The sequence below is a fragment of the Pundamilia nyererei genome, unplaced genomic scaffold (assembly GCF_000239375.1).
Source record: "Pundamilia nyererei isolate P.nyererei 1_Seehausen unplaced genomic scaffold, PunNye1.0 scaffold00485, whole genome shotgun sequence".
Lineage (NCBI taxonomy): Eukaryota > Metazoa > Chordata > Actinopteri > Cichliformes > Cichlidae > Pundamilia > Pundamilia nyererei.
Genome location: NW_005187886.1, coordinates 72,170 through 94,536, shown reverse-complemented (window position 1 = coordinate 94,536; position 22,367 = coordinate 72,170). Strand labels below are relative to the sequence as shown.

At 38.9% G+C, this 22,367-nt stretch overlaps 1 protein-coding gene across 1 annotated transcript; it reads right to left on the bottom strand.

Annotated features, from left to right (window-relative positions):
- Positions 1–2,747: 2,747 nt before the first annotated feature.
- lonp2 (lon peptidase 2, peroxisomal) lies at positions 2,748–20,887 on the bottom strand. Its single transcript, XM_005753952.1, has 17 exons — positions 20,546–20,887; positions 19,003–19,138; positions 17,356–17,469; positions 15,553–15,684; positions 14,762–14,884; positions 14,516–14,676; positions 14,224–14,318; positions 13,092–13,210; positions 12,824–12,963; positions 9,412–9,553; positions 8,948–9,098; positions 8,515–8,641; positions 7,527–7,666; positions 4,469–4,554; positions 3,938–4,145; positions 3,650–3,840; positions 2,748–3,564 (listed from the first exon to the last, which is right to left on the bottom strand). The coding sequence occupies exons 1-17, from the start codon at positions 20,776–20,778 to the stop codon at positions 3,334–3,336; spliced, it is 2,529 nt and encodes an 842-aa protein (XP_005754009.1). The 5' UTR covers positions 20,779–20,887; the 3' UTR covers positions 2,748–3,333.
- Between the last annotated feature and the right edge of the window lie 1,480 nt (positions 20,888–22,367).

The window sequence follows — 22,367 nt, the reverse complement described above, 5'->3', positions numbered from 1 at the left end:
ACACCCATCAAGGCCACGTCATCCTCAAAGATATGCCGACCCTTACAGTGGATACTACAACTTCCAGATGAATCCTACGTGGAATAACTACTGGTGGCATTACCGTGGATCTCATTGGGGTCATGTAAAGCATCCATCTTCTGACCCTTGGCCAAATTTCCATCGGTCAGCTTCAGACTGGCATGGATGGAAGAGATGACCCAAACTCACAGGGCAGAGGTGGGTCATTAGTTTTTAGCTATTACAACATGGCATTTCATGTTGTTAAAATCTGTTCCTCACAAATGTCTCCTCCTTTACAGCTCTACAGTGCAAGAAGGATGATTTCCTGTATTTATCTAAAATAAAGTGAAAGCTCCCCTGTAGTTTCTCTTGTCTTTTGTCAGGTTGTCTGAAAGAACGGCTGAACATTTGGGCTGAGGTTAATTTTCAAGAGCTATTGACCATTCATGTCTGAGTCTTGTCCTCATAAGCAAGAAGCAACAAGTCTATGCCCAAATCTGCTTTTTCTAAATATTTCGGTGATGTGCATTTTGAACCAACTCCAGTCGTCAGTTTCACGAGAGGCGTATCAACACCATTATAAGTATTCCAGACTTTACACTGAATCAAATATCCCATCCCGATAGTTTCTTGTATACAAACATTGTAGAACTTCAGTTGAGTGCCTGCCGTGAGATTGCTATTAATATTGCTATTCCTTAAAACAGTGCATCATTGTGGCTGAAGTAGCAATGGGACTAATGGTAGGGAAAAGTGGCAGAAGATCTTTTGGAAAGATGTACTTGAGTTTCAGGGGTGATTTATAAAAGCTGGACGTCCCAGGTCTGGAAAAGCTGACAACAATGCATCTTTACACAAAACACTAATACCTTCATTATTCAAATATAATTTGTTTTAAAGAAGTTGAAGTGCTCCACACCCACACGGACTGCTAAACCCCAGCAAGCACAAAGGGAATGTGCAGCTGACCAGAAAAATGCTTTAATTCAGCAGCGTATTGGCACAATGATGCATCCTCTAGGTGGACAAGTACTCTCTGTAAGAGCTATTGCATCAAATGTGTTTGGAGGAACTGGTGAGCACAAACTGGTTGGAGTGTATTTTGATGGTGCTCTGTTGTGCAGAGAGCTTCAGGTTTTTCCAAAATTTGAGAGATTCACCTAGAACATCTACAACTCACCAAACACTTTTGTTTAAATAATTGAAGAAAAAAAAAGGGTTGTGGAACTGTTTTGTGGCAAGGCACACTGACTCCAGTAGTCTCTTTGATACTGCACCGTGCAGCGTGTAATATTTGGCTAATGTGTACTCAAACATGTAGCCCGCAGTACAGTCAACTTATAACTTCAGTGAATAAGTCAGACTTTGCACTGTTTTGTTTTGTGTGATATTTAAATATGATGGCTGTCAAGTTTTTTCAGTAAACCTTCTTATAGTCATAAAGAAATGTTTTTGCAAAATATTTCAAATTGTTCTAACAAATCTGTGCTCAAAGGAGTTCCTCCTGCTCGAGGTGTCTTGCAAGAACACTAGCATATAATGTGCATGCTGCGTTATTGCCATCACATGTATGAGGCATGTATTTACTCTTTGTACTGCACTTTTTCTTACTGTTCTTGCTTCTGTTCCTTTTTGGTACAGATGAGTTAATTCGAAGGTTTCCACATCTCAGCCGACAACTGAAACAAAGCAGCTGACAAAAAGGCATCTGTACCTCCAAAAAGTGATGCAAGAGGCTCCTACCACCAGCAAATATGTGGGCGTGTCTCACTGTCAGACAAGCTATAAAACTGTGGACTGAGTATTTTTTGTTTGCATTATAATTTAAAAAAAGAAGAGAATGGAAAGACATTAAAAAAAAAAAAAACGTTTCCCCTCGTGATTACTCTTGAAGGCCACGGCATCCTTAAATATTATTCTTCATCTCTAGTTTTTGTATCTCACCAGGCTGCCAGCAAGCTCATCTCTTGCTGTACAAGATTATAGCTCCTATAAAGCAAATGAGCAGAAATTTATAATGAACTTAGATTAGTTGAGTTTACTAAAGATTCGCATGGAAACCTATTCCCCTAGACCAGTAACTAGGCAGGCGGAATGTGACAAAACAAAACTCAACAAGACTGAAGAAAAGTGCAGCCTCATGAAGACTCTATAGCACCCCTCAGAGGCAGAAACGTTTATTACAATGAATGAGCACTTTTAAACATGCAACTATTCAAGCTGTTACACAGTATTACTGTGTATGACCAAAATACGAGGTTGCATGGAAGAAACTGTCTTCTATGGTGTCACTAATGGACTTTGGATGCATATGTGTGATATTTTCAGACTGCTTAAAAGTCGAACAAATAACTGGACATTAGTGTTTTCCATTTTATGCTTTTCAGTAAAACACGTATTTATGGAATCATGTCCCTCTATGATTTAACCATAACTCACTAAAAAAACAACATCAGAATCAGAAGTCATCTCAGTGAGCTATCAAATTAAAGATATTAGTCAGCTAATCATCTGAATATTCTACTGCACACTTGAATCCTTGAGGCTAAAGCATAAAAAAGCTATACTTTTAAGATGCATCCATATTCAACTGTACAGTTCTAGTTTTTGTCCAACTAAAAGTTCCAAGAGCAGGAAAAACGTAGGCTAAATAATTAAATCGGTAAATGTCACAGTAAATAAAAGAAATCAAAATTTATTTTATTTTTCAATTTATCAGCCTAGTGGAGGAAATGAAAACAAAACATCTTTACAGTTTTTAATCACAGAATATATTCATCACCATCAGTGCAGCTAAATAAAATTTTATTGTGGATGTGAAAGATCCACTGATAAAAATCCAACTAGAGTGAAATAAAATATGTGATTAAGGAGAACAATTTACATAAACAAACATCAATCAATTTCTTTCCCTTAGCAGCACTCTTCATGCACATTTGGGCTTTTTCAGCGCACAAATTCAACCTGTATAAATCTTTAAGGCATGTATCACTCACTAGTCCCCCTGCTTCGGAAGACATAGCCAGGCTACTAATACAAGGTAAAAGAAATAAGCAGCTTTTCAGTTGAAATGAAAAACAAAGCCCCACTATGATGATATTTAGCAGTTATTTCTGAGCTGGCTGCACAGTGCTATTAGCAAAGAGGAGCTGGGGATTTTGTAAACTGAATTCTCCTGTATCCCAGCTCCATCTTCAACTTCAAGTTAGCTTTGTAATACTGAATAAATCATCTGCAAAAAGACTTTACAGCTCTTCTAAGGATCAAAAAACGGCTTAATTATCCAAGATCACAGATGCCTTACATTGTTAATGTGTTTTGAGCAGTGTGTTACAGTTTGCTGGTGAGCTGAGGGTGTGCACGCGTGCTGCTTACTCCCGGAAACCCTCCATCGAAAGAGGCGTTGAGCACCTCGTCCAGGTTTGTGGCTGTGATAAAGTCGAGGTTGGCTCTGACGTTTGCTGGAAGCTCCTCCAGGTCTTTCTCGTTGCGTTTCGGGAGGATGACGCGCTTCACTCCTGCCCTGTGTGCAGCCAGCACCTTGTCCTTAATCCCGCCCACCTGCAGAGGACGGGCCACACTTGTCTGTCAAAACTAGAGTGGACTAGAGATGATCGTTTTCTGTGTGTTTACTACGATAACTTACTGGCAGCACAAGCCCTCTTAACGTGATCTCTCCAGTCATGGCGACGTCTGATCTGACCAGTCGGCCGCTAAACAGTGAAGCCAGGCAGGTGACGATTGTAACACCAGCAGAGGGGCCATCTTTGGTGACGGCTCCAGCGGGGAAGTGGAGGTGGATGTCTGTCCCCTCTAAAGGATCTGAACCCCCCACCACTGTTTAAACACACACACACAGTTGCACAACATAAGTTGTTTTGTATTTCTCTAAAACTACAAAATAGAATATAAACACTGGTGTATCTGGACTCACTGTTTGTGAGCTGGTAGGTTTTAGCATTCGCTCTGAGCCAGCTGATGGCCAAGTGGGCAGATTCTTTCATAACGTCTCCCAGCTGACCCGTGAGAGTGAGCTGACCTTCTCCCTCCATCCGACTGGCCTCCACAAACATGATCTCCCCACCAAGCGGCGTCCAGGCCAGGCCGAGAGCTACACCAGGCAGGGTGAGCCGCTCAGAGACCTGCCAATATGCACACGTGAAAACATCTTTTTCAATCCTCATAAAAGTACATAGAAAACAAGTTCCACATGACCTGGAGAGATGAAGGGAGAAAGGCAAATGACTTTAATCTGACAGGATGAGCAGCAGCTGTATGGAGCTGAGAGATCTGCTCACAGGCTGCCTTTATAGAGTCATGGATTGTGATGGAAACCAATCGCATCGGTTGAGGTCCAGAAAATTCAGGCGGTCAAAAATGTTCATGAGAATAAATTCTGCATGTTTCTGTAATAAACTTGTGGATTATGAACGCTGCACATGCTGCTCTTTCTCTCTCTGCTTACCTCCATTTCAAACACTGGAGGCCCCAGGATGTCTTTCAGTGCGATATGATCAATCACTATGGGCAACTCTGGAGGTGCTGCCTTGTCTGAAAACAAACATTACAGCAAAACATTCACTGAAAGCTAAATCAAGGACTGCCGTGTGAATAACTGCATTCAGTTCCTGTCTAGAAACAACAAAAAACCAACAAACATGGTAACACCTGCAACATTCAGGATTCAGAAAAGGGTTTCACAAATTTGTGGATAACATCACATTGGCTACATCCATATTTTTTTTGTAGCCTGTGGTTCAGAAAGCTACATGTCAAAGAAACAATATGTGTTGTTTATACCCATGTTCGTGCAGTTAGGTGTTAGGAATATTCTTACTATTTCAAGTGAACGTAAACACACTGCAATCATCAGATCTTAGAGATTGTTTAGTTAAAAAAAACAACTACATACACCAGGCTTCACAGGGAAAGGGAAAAAAATGGCAGTGACATAGCTGCGAATGAGAACGAAAAACCAGCTGTGAACACACATACATAAATCGCACCAACAGGACGCAAACATGCACACACGTAAAAGTCAAACAGAAACACAAATATCACAGATGAACATCAAAAACCGCTACCATTTAGAAAATACAAATAGAAATGCATGAGAACATGTATCAATTGCGCGCACGCACACACACACACACACACACACACACGCACACGCACACGCACACACACACACACGTGTGGTTACCTGGAAACACAAAGGCCGCATTAAAGAACAGAAAGAAACACTTATGTCACGTTTATCCCATTTTTCTGTCTTTCTCTGTCTTAAACCACTCTACCTAAAACAAAATTTCCGGTCTTCATGTCTGCTACTTAATGATCCAAAAATGAGTTTTGTAGTGCTTTGTTTTTATTTACTCTACTGAGAATCCCGCAGACAAATCAAAAACTGAGTACTGCTGTGTAATATCCAGTGCTTTTGAGTAGGACACTGCACAATGAGGTTTATTTAGGATATTAGCATAAAAATCATAATGTTGTACTTGCGAGCATGCTTCAGATATCTAACACCTGATGTAAAATTTGATTTACAAATGATCATTAGACAAATAAACAACCAATAAGTAATTTGTCACCACGTCAAACATCTGTCTGTTATAACATCACATTATGAACTAACATCCATCAAACTGCTCTGGTCAAGATTTACTCAAAGTTTATTTTTCCCAGGCTCATTTCAGCCCCTTGTGCCCAACACTCGCACTCTGCAACAAAGAACAGAAGCACAAGTGTTTTAACTCAACATTATTAACGGCTGTTACCCGAACTATATTGTGGGAGATATTTCTCCTAACGTATTAGCCAGTTGTTGCTCACGTGCAGTCAGTCTTTGTTACTATGTCTGTAGTTCTTTGTTTAACCACACAGATAAGATCTGTGTCAGTTACTCGCGTCATCTGTGTCGCCAAACTAAGTCACAGGTTGACATGAAATTTATTCTGAACAAGCTCAATCGACTTTTCGAGATGTCCAAATAATATCAGTTAGTTTTACAGTCTACAATACTATGATACAAAGTAAAATATGTTGCTGTTCATTACATATGAGGCCTGTTACATATGTTGTTGTAATTTGGCCCAATATAAATAAAACTAACCTGATTGGATGAGAAAAAAATTACATTCGATTCTGGATTACAGTAAAAAAACATTTACTTTACATTATGACTCAAGCAAAAAGGGATCTTGCAGTTCAATAAGACTTTGGAAGCTTGTTTCCCCCAATGAAAAAAAAAAACATGTTTTGCAATCCATGTGTCAGAATATGGTGTCATTATCTTAAAATGTCAAGATAGTAAGTCAACATTTTAAGGTACCTAACTCAAAACTTTGAGAAATGCAAAATGTAGAAAATAACTTGAAATTTGAGTTGAGTCAAAAATTTGAGGTAAAAGCCTGAAATATTCCATTCTGAAGTGCCTTCTTTCACCTGCACAAAATCTCAGAGAGCTGCTAAAACACTAGTCCTTGTTTCTTTTTTAGTTATAGGCTGGTTTGTTGTATTTAACAGAGGAAAACCCAACAACCATAATACCCCCTATGAGCAAGCACTTTGGCGACAGGGGGAAGGAAAAACTCCCCTTTAACAAGAGGAAAGCTCCGGCAGAACCAGGCTCAGGGAGGGGCGGCCATCTGCCGCGACCGGTCGGGGAGCGACATGGAACACAGGATTAACACCCTACAATAATACATGCCCCAGAATGCTAAATGTTAGACTTCATGGCAGTACAATTAGAAAAAGGCTGAACAAGTATGGCTTGTTTTTGGAAAAAAACTGCAGCATATCTGCACAAACACCTCATACCAGCTGTCAAGCACAGAATTGGACGAGTGACAATTTGGGTTTGTTCTGCTACCACAGAACCTGAGCACCTGAGCATTGAGTGGACTATGAACTCCTCAGTACACCAAATTTGTTTAGAGTCAAAAGTGAGACCATCTGTCCAACAGCTAAAACTGGGCTCAAATGATGCAACAGGACAATGACCCCAAGCTCTCGAGCAAATTCCACCACAATATGAGAGACTGATGAAGTCATACAGGAAATAATTACTTTAAGGTACTGCTCCTAAAGGAGGTTCTAAAAGCTACTGAATCACAGGGTGAACTTCATTTTACAGGACCTATGAAAAACTCTTTTTTTACATGGCAGTATGGTCTTCAAATACATAAAAGAAAAACCCTTAAAGCAACAAAGCCTAAACACTCTGGTCAAAAAAGCATTAGCAAACTCTTTTTGTCATAATAAGTAAGTAAATAAATAAATCAATTTATAAAATAAATAAGTCCAGTGATGAGTGTTTCATTTTGCTATTATTACTGAAATAAATCTGTGTTAACTAAGATGCTCTTTTCTGTTGTACCTCGTCTTTCAATATTTGTAATGACTCAACATTTGGTATTTAATGCACAAGCTTTGTTAGTGTGTAGCTCTGTGCTGTTCTGCAGCTAAAGCTTCAAATTAAATTCCACAGCCTGACCAAGATGGAAGGTTCAGACCCTCACCTCCATGCTGTTTTGAGTTTTCAGGGGTCAAAGTTTCTGTCTTGGTAAGTGTGTGACCCTCGGCAACCTTGACAGCTACAGCTCGGCAGATCGCCCCGATCTTCCTTTCTAGTGAGCGCACACCTGCTTCTCGGGTGTACCTAAAAGAGGAAGAACAAACAGAAGGACAAATAACAGATGACTAAAACACAGCTGTCACTGAGAGTCACAGTGTGATCAGGTAGGGTTAAAAACTAGGCAACACTCTGAGTGTCAGTCATGTACTTGCTCTTTGTTTTGTCCTGTAACTGTAATCACCTGAAAACCTGAGAACCCGTCTCTCTCCTTTTTGAAATGTGTTTTTTTTTCTTATTTGTTTGCAAAAGAGATCTACCCAGATCAACCTATATATTTTCTATTTTTTGCACACTAACCAGACCGCCTCTGCATCTCAGAAAGACAGAATAAAGCTCACCACGTGACAGACTCAATACATCACTTGACAACTTAACACTCTAAAGATCAGAAGTATAGCCTCGTATGTGAGCCGTCAGCTGGCTATATTGTCTTTCTCATACACAAATCAGTTCTTGAATTTCTGAGGTACACAACATTCTAAAAGTCTGCTTTAACTCTCGTTCCACAGATATGGAAAAATATTTTACTGCTTTTAAGTGCTGAAAAGAACAATAAGATTGCATTTAAGATGTGTAAATTCTATAACGATCAGCTGAGAACCTGTGATACGTATTCTACATGTAAGTTTACTTTTATAAAATTATGTCTGTCGAGTCTCTTTTAAATGAAGAAGCTATAACAATCATTCTCACAGATCAACGGTCACTGAACAAATCCTCTCTCTCACAATTTCATTGTTGAAAATTCACACGTGTTTCACCACCAGTATCTGACACTGATGCCGCTGTGTGCTGCCGTTAACATAAAGCTTAAACGGCTATGCAGTCTTACAGTCTTAGGTGACGATGACTGAGTTTGTGTGAGATTGTACCTGCTGATTATGTCCGGTGTGGTGCTCTGAGGTATATGCAGCTGTTGAGGGGTTAACCCATGCTGCTCCAGCTGGTTTGGAATCAGGTGGCGGTGAGCAATCTCCACCTTCTCCTCCTGGGTGTAGCCTGAAACAACAGTAATAAAGAAAAACAACAACAACAAAACAAAACAGGGAGATCAGATGCTAGATTTCACTCTGGTCTTAAAATGACTCATAATTTGTATCTTTCAGATTTGGATTATGTCATGTCCTTTGAGGAACACAGGTGCCCATTTAACAGGAAAATATTTTTTCTTTTAATTGGAAACTTTTTGGACTTCTATAGTGGAGTTCTGGGAACGTATTTTCAATAAAATAGAAACCCTCTTGTTATGATAACCTCTGATAAATCTGCTGAGATATTTCGTCAGAACAAAGTGACTAAACCCACCTGGTACCTCCAGCACCTCCATCCTGTCAAGCAGGGCCGGGGGAATGGTCGCTGTAGTGTTTGCTGTAGCGATGAAGAGCACTTGTGAGAGGTCAAAGGCCACATTCAGGTAATGGTCTGTGAAGCCGTGGTTCTGCTCTGGGTCCAGGACCTTAGCGTGCACACAGAAACCCTTTTATTTTGTGTGTGTGTGTGTTTTTTGTAAACTGTGCAAACTGCAGTAAGTGGGAACTTTGTGGCATCATGGGGCAGGAATACTAATAACACTTGTGTTATTATGAAAATTATTATGTGTTGTAGTGGTTAATTAGGTAGCTATAGCAACCAATTGGTGGATATGTTGCATGTTTCTACTCGCTACTGACAATTAATCCTTCAAAACATTAAGGTTTTGTTTAGGGAGTAAATAACCAGAGAAGACGTGATACTACATCACACGTAACCTGAGAGAGAAACAGACTGACCTCCAGCAGAGCAGCTGCAGGGTCCCCTTGCAGGCTCTTCCCCAGCTTGTCCACCTCATCCAGAAGGAAGACGGGATTATTGACGCCCACTGTTTTCAAACCATTGATAATGCGGCCGGGCATGCTCCCTACATATGTACGCCTGGAGACATGGCAAAGACGCAAAATGATGCTCTACTCTGTGAACTTTTCAGTTTCAAGCAAACCAAAGGCTCACGATATACCCTAGAGATATGCACTGAATTACCAAGCAATAATATCTGAGAAAAAATAAACACAGATGCGACATTCTCTGTAGTGAATAAAGCTAATGCAAGCAAGCTTCACGTGTTTGCTAGCATGTACTGGTTGAAAGCAGTTTGTGGGCTTCGAAAGTAGGAAATAAAAATGATTTAAATCACATAAGAACATCAGAAATATTTTTAAGTTGAACAAACTGTATAATCAATTGTTTGAAGAGTCTGGTCCTTATTTCTGCTGTTGGTAGGACATGCACATGTTTCTTATTTGGGTGTAAATATGTATGTGAGCCATTGATTTAAAACAACACGACCATCCACGTAACCCGAGATGAACTCTTTTGCCCCATTCGCCTCTCTGCTCGCACAGAGACTCCAGACATGACACCCATAACAGTAACAAGAGGATCTGTGTGATGTGGTGTATGTGCTTGGCCACAATTTGTCTTCCAGTTGGTGACAACCTTTTAACACTTTCTAACAAACACAGATTACCAGTGACCTCTCTTTATTTTACAGAAAAACAAAGCTTATATTTACATAAGGTCATCTACATAAAAGTAAAAGTCCAAGTCAGAAGAAAACAAAACCAACAAATGTGCCGAATACTTTCAGACTACTGACCGAATCCATTTATGTCCTTTATCCTTCATTTAAATTAAACCCAAGTGGACTTTAAGGGATGCTTGAATGATATCAGCAGGCTTTCCCAAGAAATTTCATTACATCTTAGTTCAGGTTTTGGACTTAATAAAATAAAAAAGACACTATTTTACTCTAGCTTTCCCAGTGGGGAGTGTTAAGGAAAAACTTGGGATAAAATACATGATTTTTCATAGTGAGCTTCATTATTTGTGAGTGTGATTTATAAACAGAGATGGGCAGTAACGCGTTACTGTAATCTGATTACTTTTTTCAGGTAACGAGTAAAGTAAGGGATTACTATTGCAAAAACGGTAATTAGATTACCGTTACTTTCCCGTAGGAACGCTGTGTTACTGCGTTACTAAAACCGTGATTTTTTTTGCGAGAGTGTCTCACGACAGTGACGTAAGCGAGTGCGACGTTCGTGACAACAGCTGTGTGCAGATCAACAGTGGATCATATATAGAGTGTGGGAGAGAGTATGAGCGTGCAGCGTTTAAAGCGTGGAAGTATTGACCTTACTTTGAGTTTGATTCCATAAAAAGTGACAAAAACATTAGTGTCCGTTGTGCGTGGGAAGAAAACTTCTTTTTACAGCGGAAAAAAAAACCCTAAACTTCCGAGCAAGCACCGAGTGTGGTACCACGTAATGGGAAACTCACAGAGAAACTCGCGGATTCTTCCACTGACCGCTGCGGCACACCTGCACCAGAGCACACCTCCGCCTACCTTCTTCTTGTTTTCCGGTTGAAATTGGGGCAACGGGCCGGTTAGTCTTTGATGTTATTTATTTTGTGTGTTTTACTTGCATCTATGTGAAAGACTGAGTGTAAACACACAAAAAATATATATTTTATGTGCTGGAATGTGCAGAAAATAGGTTTAAATGTTAAACAAATTTCTTCCAGTCAGAGAATGTTGCATATAATTTAATTTTTGCTTGATGCATAAATTTAAAAGATTAAAACTAATAAAACAAGTTAAAAAAATACACTTTTCCATTTGATTACATTTTGTATAATGGATTGTAGAAAAAGTAGAATTGGGCTGAAAGATCTATCGCTTTATCACCTATTCAGGTTGTAAATCGTGTTTTTAAAAAGTAACTAAGTAACTAAGTAATTAATTACTTTTGAAAATAAGTAATCAGTAAAGTAAAGGGATTACTTTTTTGGGGGAGTAATTGGTAATTAGTTACTGATTACTTTTTTCAAGTAACTTGACCAACACTGTTTATAAAGCATCAAATGTAATGCCTTATGTTACGCGAGCTTGTGTTTTTGCTCCACCACACGTCCATGGAGCAATTTAAGTCCCAGCATGAAAACAATATACTCAAGCACATTTCTCTAGCCACTTTAAAAGAGTTCTACATAACAAGACTACAGTAATAGAATAGAATAGGATAGATTTTATTGTCACTGTTACAAGAACAATGAAAGGCTGTTTGGCACGAATCCTGCCTAAGAAAAAAGAACAAAGATCTACCTGTTAAATTTTACAATTACATATTGCTTTATATTTATTTATATTGCACTTATTTAGAGTTTCGCTCATGCACACCTTCACAAAGTTCCTAATTCCAAAGATGCAATATCCATTTGTGACTGGTAGGGCCACTGTGAGCCTGCAGTGCAGTCAGTGGACACATTAGTGTCAACAACTGGTGCAAAAGTTTGAATATGACGGCGAAAGACAAAGGGAGCATTTACCTGCATTATCTTAGTTTTCAGGGGTGCTCCTTGGTGGAATCATCCAGTAATATATTATTATTTTAGTTCAGGAATTAAAATACTGGCACATTCAGCTGGTGTCCTAAGTCTGGAATTTGTATCTTTACCCTACTTTTAAAAAATTACGCTGCAGGGAAACAGGGATTTAAATAAAAATGCAGACTCTATTCCAAAGAAAGCAACACGCTTTGTGTGGGTGGGTGTGAGTAGACCACGGATCTCAAACTCCAATCCTCAAGGGCCGGTGTCCTGAAACCTTTCCATGTGTCCCTGTTGCAACACACAGTAGTAGTTCATTGGTAAAAGAGTATAGAACTTGACTGCATGCTGAGGTGGCAATTCAGCCATTTGATTTATGTTACAGCAGCTCATGAGTGAATGAACATGACGCAATAAAAGCACTTTTGTCATGTTTCCAAATATTTACCGGTAAATTTCCTTAAAATTACTTGAATAGGGTTGGGGGTTGCCACTTCAGCATGCAGTCAAGTTCTATAGAGTCTTGCTAATGACCTACTAATTGTATTCAGATGTTTTTGAACAGGGACACATGGAAAAGTTTAAATTAACTAGTCAACAGCCACAATAACAATCAGTGTCCAGACGAACAGAATCAGCTGTTCGTCTGTTAAACCAGTTTTCTCTGGTAAAACGGTTAAAAAACTAGCATATCTCAGGTCTATTATTGTAGTTCGTATTTTTTGGGGGTTGTTGCTATACATGGGCAACCTGAAAACTCACAGTCTACACTGTGGACACGAAACCTTCAGTTGCGTAACAATCTTATGAGCATACCTGTGTCCTCGGATGTCAGACTGGTCACAGACGCCTCCCAAAGCAATTCGGTGAAATTCTCTGCCCAGAGTTCGGGCAATCGAGCGTCCTACACTCGTCTTACCGACTCCAGGAGGGCCCACAAAACATAAGATGGGGCCCTAAAAAAAACAGCAGATACAGCAGTATGAAACTCAAAGATTAATACATAACAAATGTAAGAAAAGTGCTTTGTGTAACACAAGATTTCATCTTTAAGCATCCGTAGACTGGGATATTAAGGAAGCACCTTGAGTGATGTCTTCAGCTGCCTGACAGCTAAATACTCCAAGACGCGTCTCTTCAGCTTGTTCATGGCGTAGTGATCGTTGTCCAATAGGGTACGTGCAGCTCGGATGTCCAGGCAGTCTAGAAGGTTTAAGTGTTTTAGGTGAGTTAAATGGACAGGCTCTTATATAGCACTATATAGCACTTTTCTACTCTGAGCACTCAAACCGCTTCATACAACTAATTCATTCACCCAATCACACAAGCACTTTTTCTAAACTGTTAAGTGCTCACTATCTAACATTCATACACATTCATTCACACTCCGATGGATGAATCGGAGAGCAACATGGGGTTAGTATCTTGCCCAAGGATATTTGGCATGCAGACTGGAGGAGCCTGGGATAGAACCACCAATCTTCCGGTTAGTAGCTGACCTGCTCTAGTAGCAATTTGAATGTGAGACCAAAGAAACATACACAGACATCAAAAACCAGGTAGACAATTTGCCCCACAGTGGTTTGGCAAATTTTAGAGGTCCATCAATCAGATGTCAGAGAGCAGCGCATACTTTGGTTGTGACCTCTGACACTGCTGCTAAATGAACCCTTACCCTTAACATTTGGAGTCATTACTTATATTTGGTTACATGTTTACGCCTGCAATCAGCAGGGACAAACCAGAACAGTTCTTGTGAAATTCAAGCATTATTATGTATGCTGGGACGCTGTGTAGCGCCATTTAATTTGGCCTGATTCAGTCCACCCAACTAACTGTATGCGCAAAGTGGCTGGTTATGAATAGCCAATAACACTTCAATGAGTTACCAATACAACTCCAAGCTTTCAAATAATTGGCGTCCAGGATATGTTGACCTTAAAAATGTAGCTTAAAGAGTGCGAATCAAAACCCAAAGAGACTGAGAATGTTTATTTCATTTTGATTATTGTTTAACAACGCATTAAAAAGATGACAGCCTTAATCAACGCAGTAGATGCTTTGACCTGGAAAGCAGACAGCTGCATATCAAAGCCTTCTCAATGTCAAAGTCTGTACAGTTTTTCCTGTCACTACTACGGCTCAGTGAAATCTACCAAACCCAAAGAGTTTAACTGAGCTGACGTCCATTAAAAGTTGTCTGCAGATTAATTTACCTTTGGTGCTTTTGCTCCATGGCAACTCCACCATCAGGTCCAAGTAGTTTCTGGTCAGGGCATACTCAGGCATTGACTGAGGCATCTTCTTCAATCTGACAGATTGAAGAGGAACATGAACAATCTAACTGAAGTATTTAAGGCTAATTACAGTACTGGATCATGTTTACACAGACACCAAACAGAGCCAGATCTAAACATGGTCTAAACAAGTAAAAGCAGCAGCATTATTTGTGTTTGTGAAGTATGCACAAATACACTTTATATTGTGTATATGTTGTATGAAATTTACCTTTTGAGTTCTTTCAGGCAAATTTTGAGGGCAGCTTCAGGCATGTTCGCCCCATGAACCTTCCTCTCCAAGGCTGCTGTGTCATCACCATCATCATCTTCATCCTCCTCATCCAGATTGAACTGTCGACCTGGGAACACTGTACCTTTCCGCACCAACACCTAAACAGAGGGGAATCCCAAATGTGAGCACGAGATTTGGAATGTAAATCACAGTGTGAACATACAAGGACTGCACATCTGTTACCCTCTTCTCATTATCAGGACTCGTCTTCCTGGTTTTCTGCAGCAGTTTTAGTCCCTCCATCTGTCTGGTCAGCATGGGCAGGGCCTTCTTAAAGCGCTCTTCCAAACTCAATGCATCCAGGACCTTCACAGCACATGGAAAACAACACATTTTATTTATTGTGAAGATTTATTGTTGAGGGAAAAAAAAGTCAAAAATCACATCAATGTGTGCTTTCATGCTAAAAAATAAAGCACTAAATCCTTAAATGCCAGAATAAGTGGAAAGTTCCTGTATTGCTTCAAAGCCCCAACAAATAGTGACCTCTCTCTTTCTCCTCTAAGTATACTGTCAAATATTGTGGATATCAAGGACGTAGAACAGAAGGAAGAAGAGGAAAGAAAGGTAGAGGAAGAAAAAGAAAAGTAAGAAAATGTAAAAAGTGGAACAGTAGGAAGAAGTAGGAGGAGGAGTAAGAAGAAGAAGAAGAAGAAGACTAGAAGGAAAGAAGAAGGGGAGGAGGAAGAAGAAGAGTCCGCTTCCCTTTTACGTGCCAAGTAGTTGCCATATCAAAAGGATCACCATATTTCAGGATGTAGGATGCCCTTCCTGCAGTAAACCTAGGATTTACTGCAGGAGGGGCCACAAGTAGTTTGGGCTAAAATGGGTATTTGGCAAAAGCAGAGCAACTGAAGTTAGAACACTTGCAGAAACTGTTTGCATCAAGATTAAAACCTTTTTGATTTCTAAAAAATGAATAAAAACATGTTGGCTCTTCTAAAGCTTTGATTGTGTATACAGTTTGAATTCACCTGGAGTTTCTCCTTGTTTGAGGTGCGGATCATCGAGGCAACAACGTCAGGTAGAGTTTCCCTCGGCAGACTGTCCAAGAGGCGCCTGAACTTGGCCACGACTGGAACAGACATGTCTAACATACCTAACAACTACACACACACACACACACACACACACACACACACACACACACACACACACACACACACACACAGACACACTTGTATTTGTGTATATATAAACATAAAACACAATAAATCAAGTCCAACTGCATGTGTATGTTTTCATCTTCAGTCTGATCCATCACATCATGCTGCAGCACAGCACAGTTTACTCCTATATTACATTTTTAAAAAGTTGCCTGTTTCTTATTATTCTCAAAAATGTTCATATTTCACAGTTTAGTAAGTTTTGAAAATAATTGACAACAAGCTCTTACATAAACTGCCAATGCAAACATTGAGATGAAGTTTTTATAAGTAAAGGGCATACAGTGGCAGCTGCAATCTGCAGATCGCTTCATTGTAAAATGACACGCACAAACTTAATTTGTACATAGATTTGTACATCCCACTCTGCTGCTTTGATGTGCAAACAGGGTTTAGGTGGAAAGGAAGTCAGGAGGAAACTCAACTTCCGACCTCAGACCTGATATATTCAAAGCAACATCTAGATGAAACAGCTGCTTTATGAGTTATTGTTGTGGATAGATGACACTTAAACTGAGCTGTATGGCCAAAGTTAATACTTGAGAGGAAAAAAAGTAGTTTGTGGTGAAAAAAAAAACAAAACAACAACTAGCAAATATTTAAATATGACAGTAGAACTATATTAGGCTGTTTGGCAGCCAAAGCAGAGAAAAGATTCTAACCAGAAAATAACTGACAAGCTGTGGAGACAGCACACGCCGTGCGTGCACAGCAGCCTAAAAAATAATTCAGAATGACATGAGCTGTTCTACAAAATCATCTGCCAGCGGTGACTTACAGATGAAAATAAATAAATAAATAAATTTTTAAAAATCGAATAGTTGACTGGGTATCAACAATTAGTGTTTATTTAGCCATTTCATAATCTAAATAAAACTTTTTAAAACGTGCATTATAATTTAAGGGACTATTTTCAAATAACAATATAAATTTACTGAAGATGTGGCATTCCCTGTTTTTCCCCTCAAAAGTAAGTTTTGTAAAAAAAACAAAACAAAAAGCACATTCTGCTAAATTTAACAAAACCTTCGCCAGCAGGGGGCAGCATTTTACCAGTAGGTGTTTTAAAAATGTTTTCCACTGCTTTTTCAATTCTGATGATTCTTTTTAACTATACCTCAATTTTCCACAAATCTAAACACGAATGTTCACAGTTTAGAGTATTTTAATGCAAAGTGGTATTTCATTAAAATACAGCCTGGCCCCAATCCAACTTCAGTTAATATTTCTTCAAGACAACACATGTTAAAGTCGTTTCAGTTGTTGTGTCTAATTTTTTTGCCTAAATTATATATATTTTTGAATATACAAACACATCATAGATTTTGCAGGCTGTGAAAAATCAAGAAATGTTTTAGTCCACATATAAAGTAATTTGCTGAATGCAAGTCTCTTTGTAGGCAACAGCTCTTGTGTGTATGTAACACTTTAGTGTATATTAAAGAACCCTCACATGTCCGTCAGTCATCGCTCTTCAAGTCTGCACCGCCCTTTTGGCATTTTTTTCCTCCTTACAAAGGCATTTTTGTTTTTAACTTAATCAGTTTTTCAAGACATGAATTTTTTTACGACCTCACTCTCTTAAATTCTTAAACACACACACACACACACCTGTACAGCAGCCTGATAGAACTTCTCCGACAGCTCCCCCAGCTCTCCATCATCTGTTGCGGTGGCATCTCTTTGTGGGGTCGTATACCGCTCCAACTGATCTAACTGCTTCACCTGTCATTTTTTTTTTTTTTTAAATAAAAAGTGAGTCACATTGTGAGGCCACACATACTTGTGTATTGTGCATTTCTAATATGCTAAAACATGTTTCATTACTTTATTTAATGATGAAATGGTGTTATAAAAGTCATACACTAGATGATCTTGTTTAAATGCTGATAAAAGAACTTTTAATTCACACCGGGTAATAAAAATGTATTCTCACTATCACTCAATTTAATCCCATCTTAATAACTAGACAGTGGAGGTCAGTGATTACGCCGCAGTACAAGTGATGCGTTGGTTTTAGAAAAGTGAGCACTCCTACTCTGAATGGGCCAGCTGCACATGTGCTGGAAACCCCAAAACGGCCCCTGAAAGAGATACTACACAACGATCAGTGTCCACCCACATCTGCACAATTTGACTTTTAAATGATTTACAGAAAATCAAACGTGTAGTAATTCATGGAGGGAAACTGCCAAGACTTTCCGAATAAGGAATCCATCTTTCTATAGATGTAGATCTACGGAGCACGTATGAAATGCATCAGGCATCCTAAGCTGACTTGAAAGTTGTTGAATAGGAACAACTGTGTGTCTGTAGCTTCCCATGTGCACAAGGAGTTATAATCTCAGCCTTAGGCATGTCTGGCTGACTTGCCAACAAACTTTATTTCTGCAGCTTATAACTTCTGTTGAACCTCTTGCTGGACTTGGCAAGTAGTGGAATCAGGTGACCTTTAACTTCTCAGACTGATTTTTTGTTGGGTTTTTTTAGGGGATTTATAATGTTCAGCTATTGCTCCTTTTTCTCACTAATGCTACTTCTATTACTTGTGGGTTTGCATGATTTACAGTTCAGAAAATTCAATATTACACTTGACCTTGGTGCAGTCCTCCACTTTACTGCTTGAATCAAACCAATTTAAATCTATTTTCCCCCTTTTTTAGTCAGATTTCTTCTGATGCGCTGGACCTTGGAAAAAGAAGGCTTGAGCAGCAGATGAGTGGGGCTTCTGTGCTGCCAGCTAGAGCTATGTGCCTGAGATTAGCATATTAAGGACCAAGCCATCTATTATTGGCATGATGTAAAGCTGAGAGTAGAAAACCAAATCAGAAGCAAAATGTTTGCAGCAGTCTGTGCAGGAATCTGAGCTTTTGGCTCACAGGGATCACTTGTACAGTATGGGAACCCCATTACCTGAAACTTTTGTCATGTTTACTATAAGCATAAAAAACATTAACAGTGTGTTTACAAAGAATATTGCTGTACAACAACAGGAAATAGCAAAACATTTCTTATTATCTACCCTCAGGCAACTAGTAAATACAGTGTTGCAGGAAAGAATACTTCTTACATTGACTAAATCAGAGTACATCATCAGTATGTAGTGATACTACTGCTTCGTTACAGGTACAAAACAGAACACTTATGATGACCACTGTCGCTCATTAAATAGACAGCACATCCAGAAACTTAGGTTTATCTTACAAAAAAAAAAAAATTGCTCCAATATTTTAACATCAAATCAAACCGACAGCTTACCTCTGCCAGGACAAAGGGTCGCTCTTTTAACAGACTCGATACACTGAATCGGCACAGTCCAGTGATGAGGAGGGTATAGTGAGGTTTGGGCCAGTTACTGCCCACTACCTGCACTGCAATCCCTGCTGTACCAATTCTACACAGACACACACAGAGAGAGAAAGAGAGTGTGTGACAGATGAGGTGGCCATTGAAAAGCAGTTCACTGAAAGGTTGCATTCTGCAGTACAACAAACTGTTCTGATTTTAAATGCTTGCAAAGCCTCAGTATTCACACCTCTGATCGTGTTGGAGCCTTTCACAGTGTCTTTTAAGCTTCATATAAGCAGCAAGTGTGCTGTAGTGTGTGGAAAATCAACCATCTGAGTTTCATTCAAACCCTGTTATATTTTAAGTATAAGCGCCAAACATTTACATGAGCAAGTGCAAGTATTTCCTGTCCTTCACTGCAGAGGATTATAAGGATTTATTCATTCCATCTCAAATCAATGTGGTCTTTCTGCTCAACTATCTCAGATTTTCCTAAAAAAAAAAAGCTCTTAATTTTTGAAAAAAAACAAACAAATGATTTTTGTGATTTTTGTTGTTGTTAAGATATTAGTAGTTTTCAAGATACATTTTCTTGAAAAATGGTCTGGGTTTTTTTGCACTTTGAAATAATGAGGGTGCATTACAGCATGAATATATCTCAGAAAATATTAAAGATAAAAGCCTTTAATTCAGTTATAATTATTACCTCAGTTATAATCAGAGCCTCACCTGGAAATGGCAGAATTGTGTTTCATTTGGATTAACTTACCCACTGATATCTTCTAGTATTTCAAGTATTTCTTCTACAGGTTTCATTTTGCAGTGTCACATATTTTTTTAGTGCATCTTTAAATATGGAACTTTATACAATTGCTTGATTTATTTTTCACATTTAAACTAGCCATATATATTTAAAAAAGCCTTAAATCATTCATTCAATCATTCAATCAAAATTGAAATCGTACATTTTTTTTAGGGAAATCTGAGAAAATGTTCTACAATTTTTATGATTTAAGATAGCATGACCACCTTCCTCACAGATTAACTCAGTGTCGGACAAACCATCTTTTTCCTGGTAACGAATCTAGAGACAGGAACACGCTGTTTGGTAACCTACTGATCTGGAGTCCACTGATTAAAGGCTAAAGTCCGCTTCTCTGTGCTTGCCCGGCCGTTTCCGACTTCATGGCTACAGTAAAAGTGGAGATGTTTCTAGAACAAATAATAGTTTAAAAAAGGGGGGTAGGTAAAGTACATGCTCAAATATGCATTGAGTTTCGATTTACCCAATATTCAGTACATTTCCCCTGACGATGACACACACTACAGACGTCTAAACACATAAAATACTCCTGTGTACTGGAAATATATTTGATCTTCTTCCTTATCCTGCAGAGATGTTGTGACCTGTTACGTTTATGACAACTTGAAGGGGACCCATCAGCTGTATGTCACACCTCCACACAACAACCGTGTAAACCCACAGAAAGCTACACAGCTACAAGTTCATTACTTGTGCAACGTGGGGAGGTCGTCGGTGTCGTGCTCCGGGTCTCTGGTGTTAGGAATCACCCCTATGATGGTGCTTTTCAGCGAAGTCCCCTTCAGCAGCCGCTCTCGGACAAGGTGCATGTTCCGTGGGGAGTCCACGCTGAACCTGACCGTGGAGCCCGGGAGAAGAACTCCTTCGTGGGTCAGCAGCAACGGGAGACGGCTCGGTATCTGAATTGCACCGCCGGAGACCATTGTCCAGTTTTGTTTTGTTTTTTAAATGTCGGTGCCCAGTGACTGTTTTATAACACAACTTCAGTAAACACCTACTTGTTTTGCTGTTAAGTAGGCCAGCCGAGATCAAACACAAGACTTCCGGGTAGAACTTTCAAAATAAATCTCTCATTGATGACCTGATGAGGACATTTAATTTCTATTGCAAAAAAGAGAACTCGTATTCGAAGCAATTTAAAAACTACAACGCAACTGGGAGTTTTTATACTCATTTTCAAACTATTTTTACATCCGAAAAAGCTTTTTTCTGTCATTCTCCCATATCGTAACTTCCTGTCGGAAGTTGTTGGATGGGCTACGGTGAATGCAGAGGGACAAACAGTATGCGATCGCATAATGATTTAAAAACAAAACAAAACAAAAAAACGAACTTTAGACTGAGTAAGCTTTCACGATTTTATTCGTTAATCTGTTTTCAGTGTGGAAGAAAATAAGAATTTTGAATAGTTGAATTGAATTGAATTGAATTGAATTGAATTGAATGCTTTATTGGCCATATGCAGGTTGCCCCGCAGAGGAATAGGACACCCCCCCCCGGACACATGTCACATGGCAAGCTGCACACTACCTACTATTATATTCATTGCATAGTATAGTTAAAAAAATACTCCTCACAGCCAGATGAATTATATTTCTGATATGTTTATGCAATGCTGATTAAGTAACGCTGATTAGTTCAAATCAAATCAAATCAAATCACTTTTATTGTCACATCACATGTGCAGGCACACTGGCACAGCACATGCGAGTGAAATTCTTGTGTGCGAGCCCCACAAGCAACAGAGATGTGCAAACACAACAACACAAACGAGCAAAATACAAGAATGGCCAACCTGAAACTAATAAATATTATTTCTGGATTAGTTAATAATAAACTGATTTTAAAACATCAATCTGCACAGTAGCTCTACTAATAATCAATTAAACTTTTTAAAAAAAATCCCCAACTTGCATTTTATTATTCAAGATTCTTAAAAATAGTAAAATAATAGTGCACAATCATATTTGGACACTCTTTCCAAAAACACAGGACTGAGTACAGGGTTAGTTGATAAAAAATAGCAATTTATTATTTATTTCTTTAATAAAAGTATTCTTATAGCAAAGTACAGTTTTTAAAAAAAGAAAATAAATATTCAATATCTCGAGTATAAAAAACAACAACAAATCTGTTCCTAAGATCTATTTTCTGACAATAAGCCATCCATGTGTTTGCCAGGCAGGAAATATTACTTACTTTTCACAAAAAGGGATTTTCGAATACATCTCGCTCTTGTGGTTACAAAAAACAGCCATACATTTACATGTGATTGAGAAAGTGTGATAGAAATACACCAATTTCTGCTGTTCCTTGTCTACATCATTCCAGAGCATCTTTTGCACATGAGAACCAACCCAAGTTTTGCCCCTTAAAAATCTGATGCTAAATATAATACATGAAAATCATCGTTCTCCCTCCAAAAGAGTGACAAGATCAGGCTTGCGAGGCTTACGTGTATATTTCATGTTTGGAGTGAATTCATGAACAAATTAGAAAGCATTTTTCCATA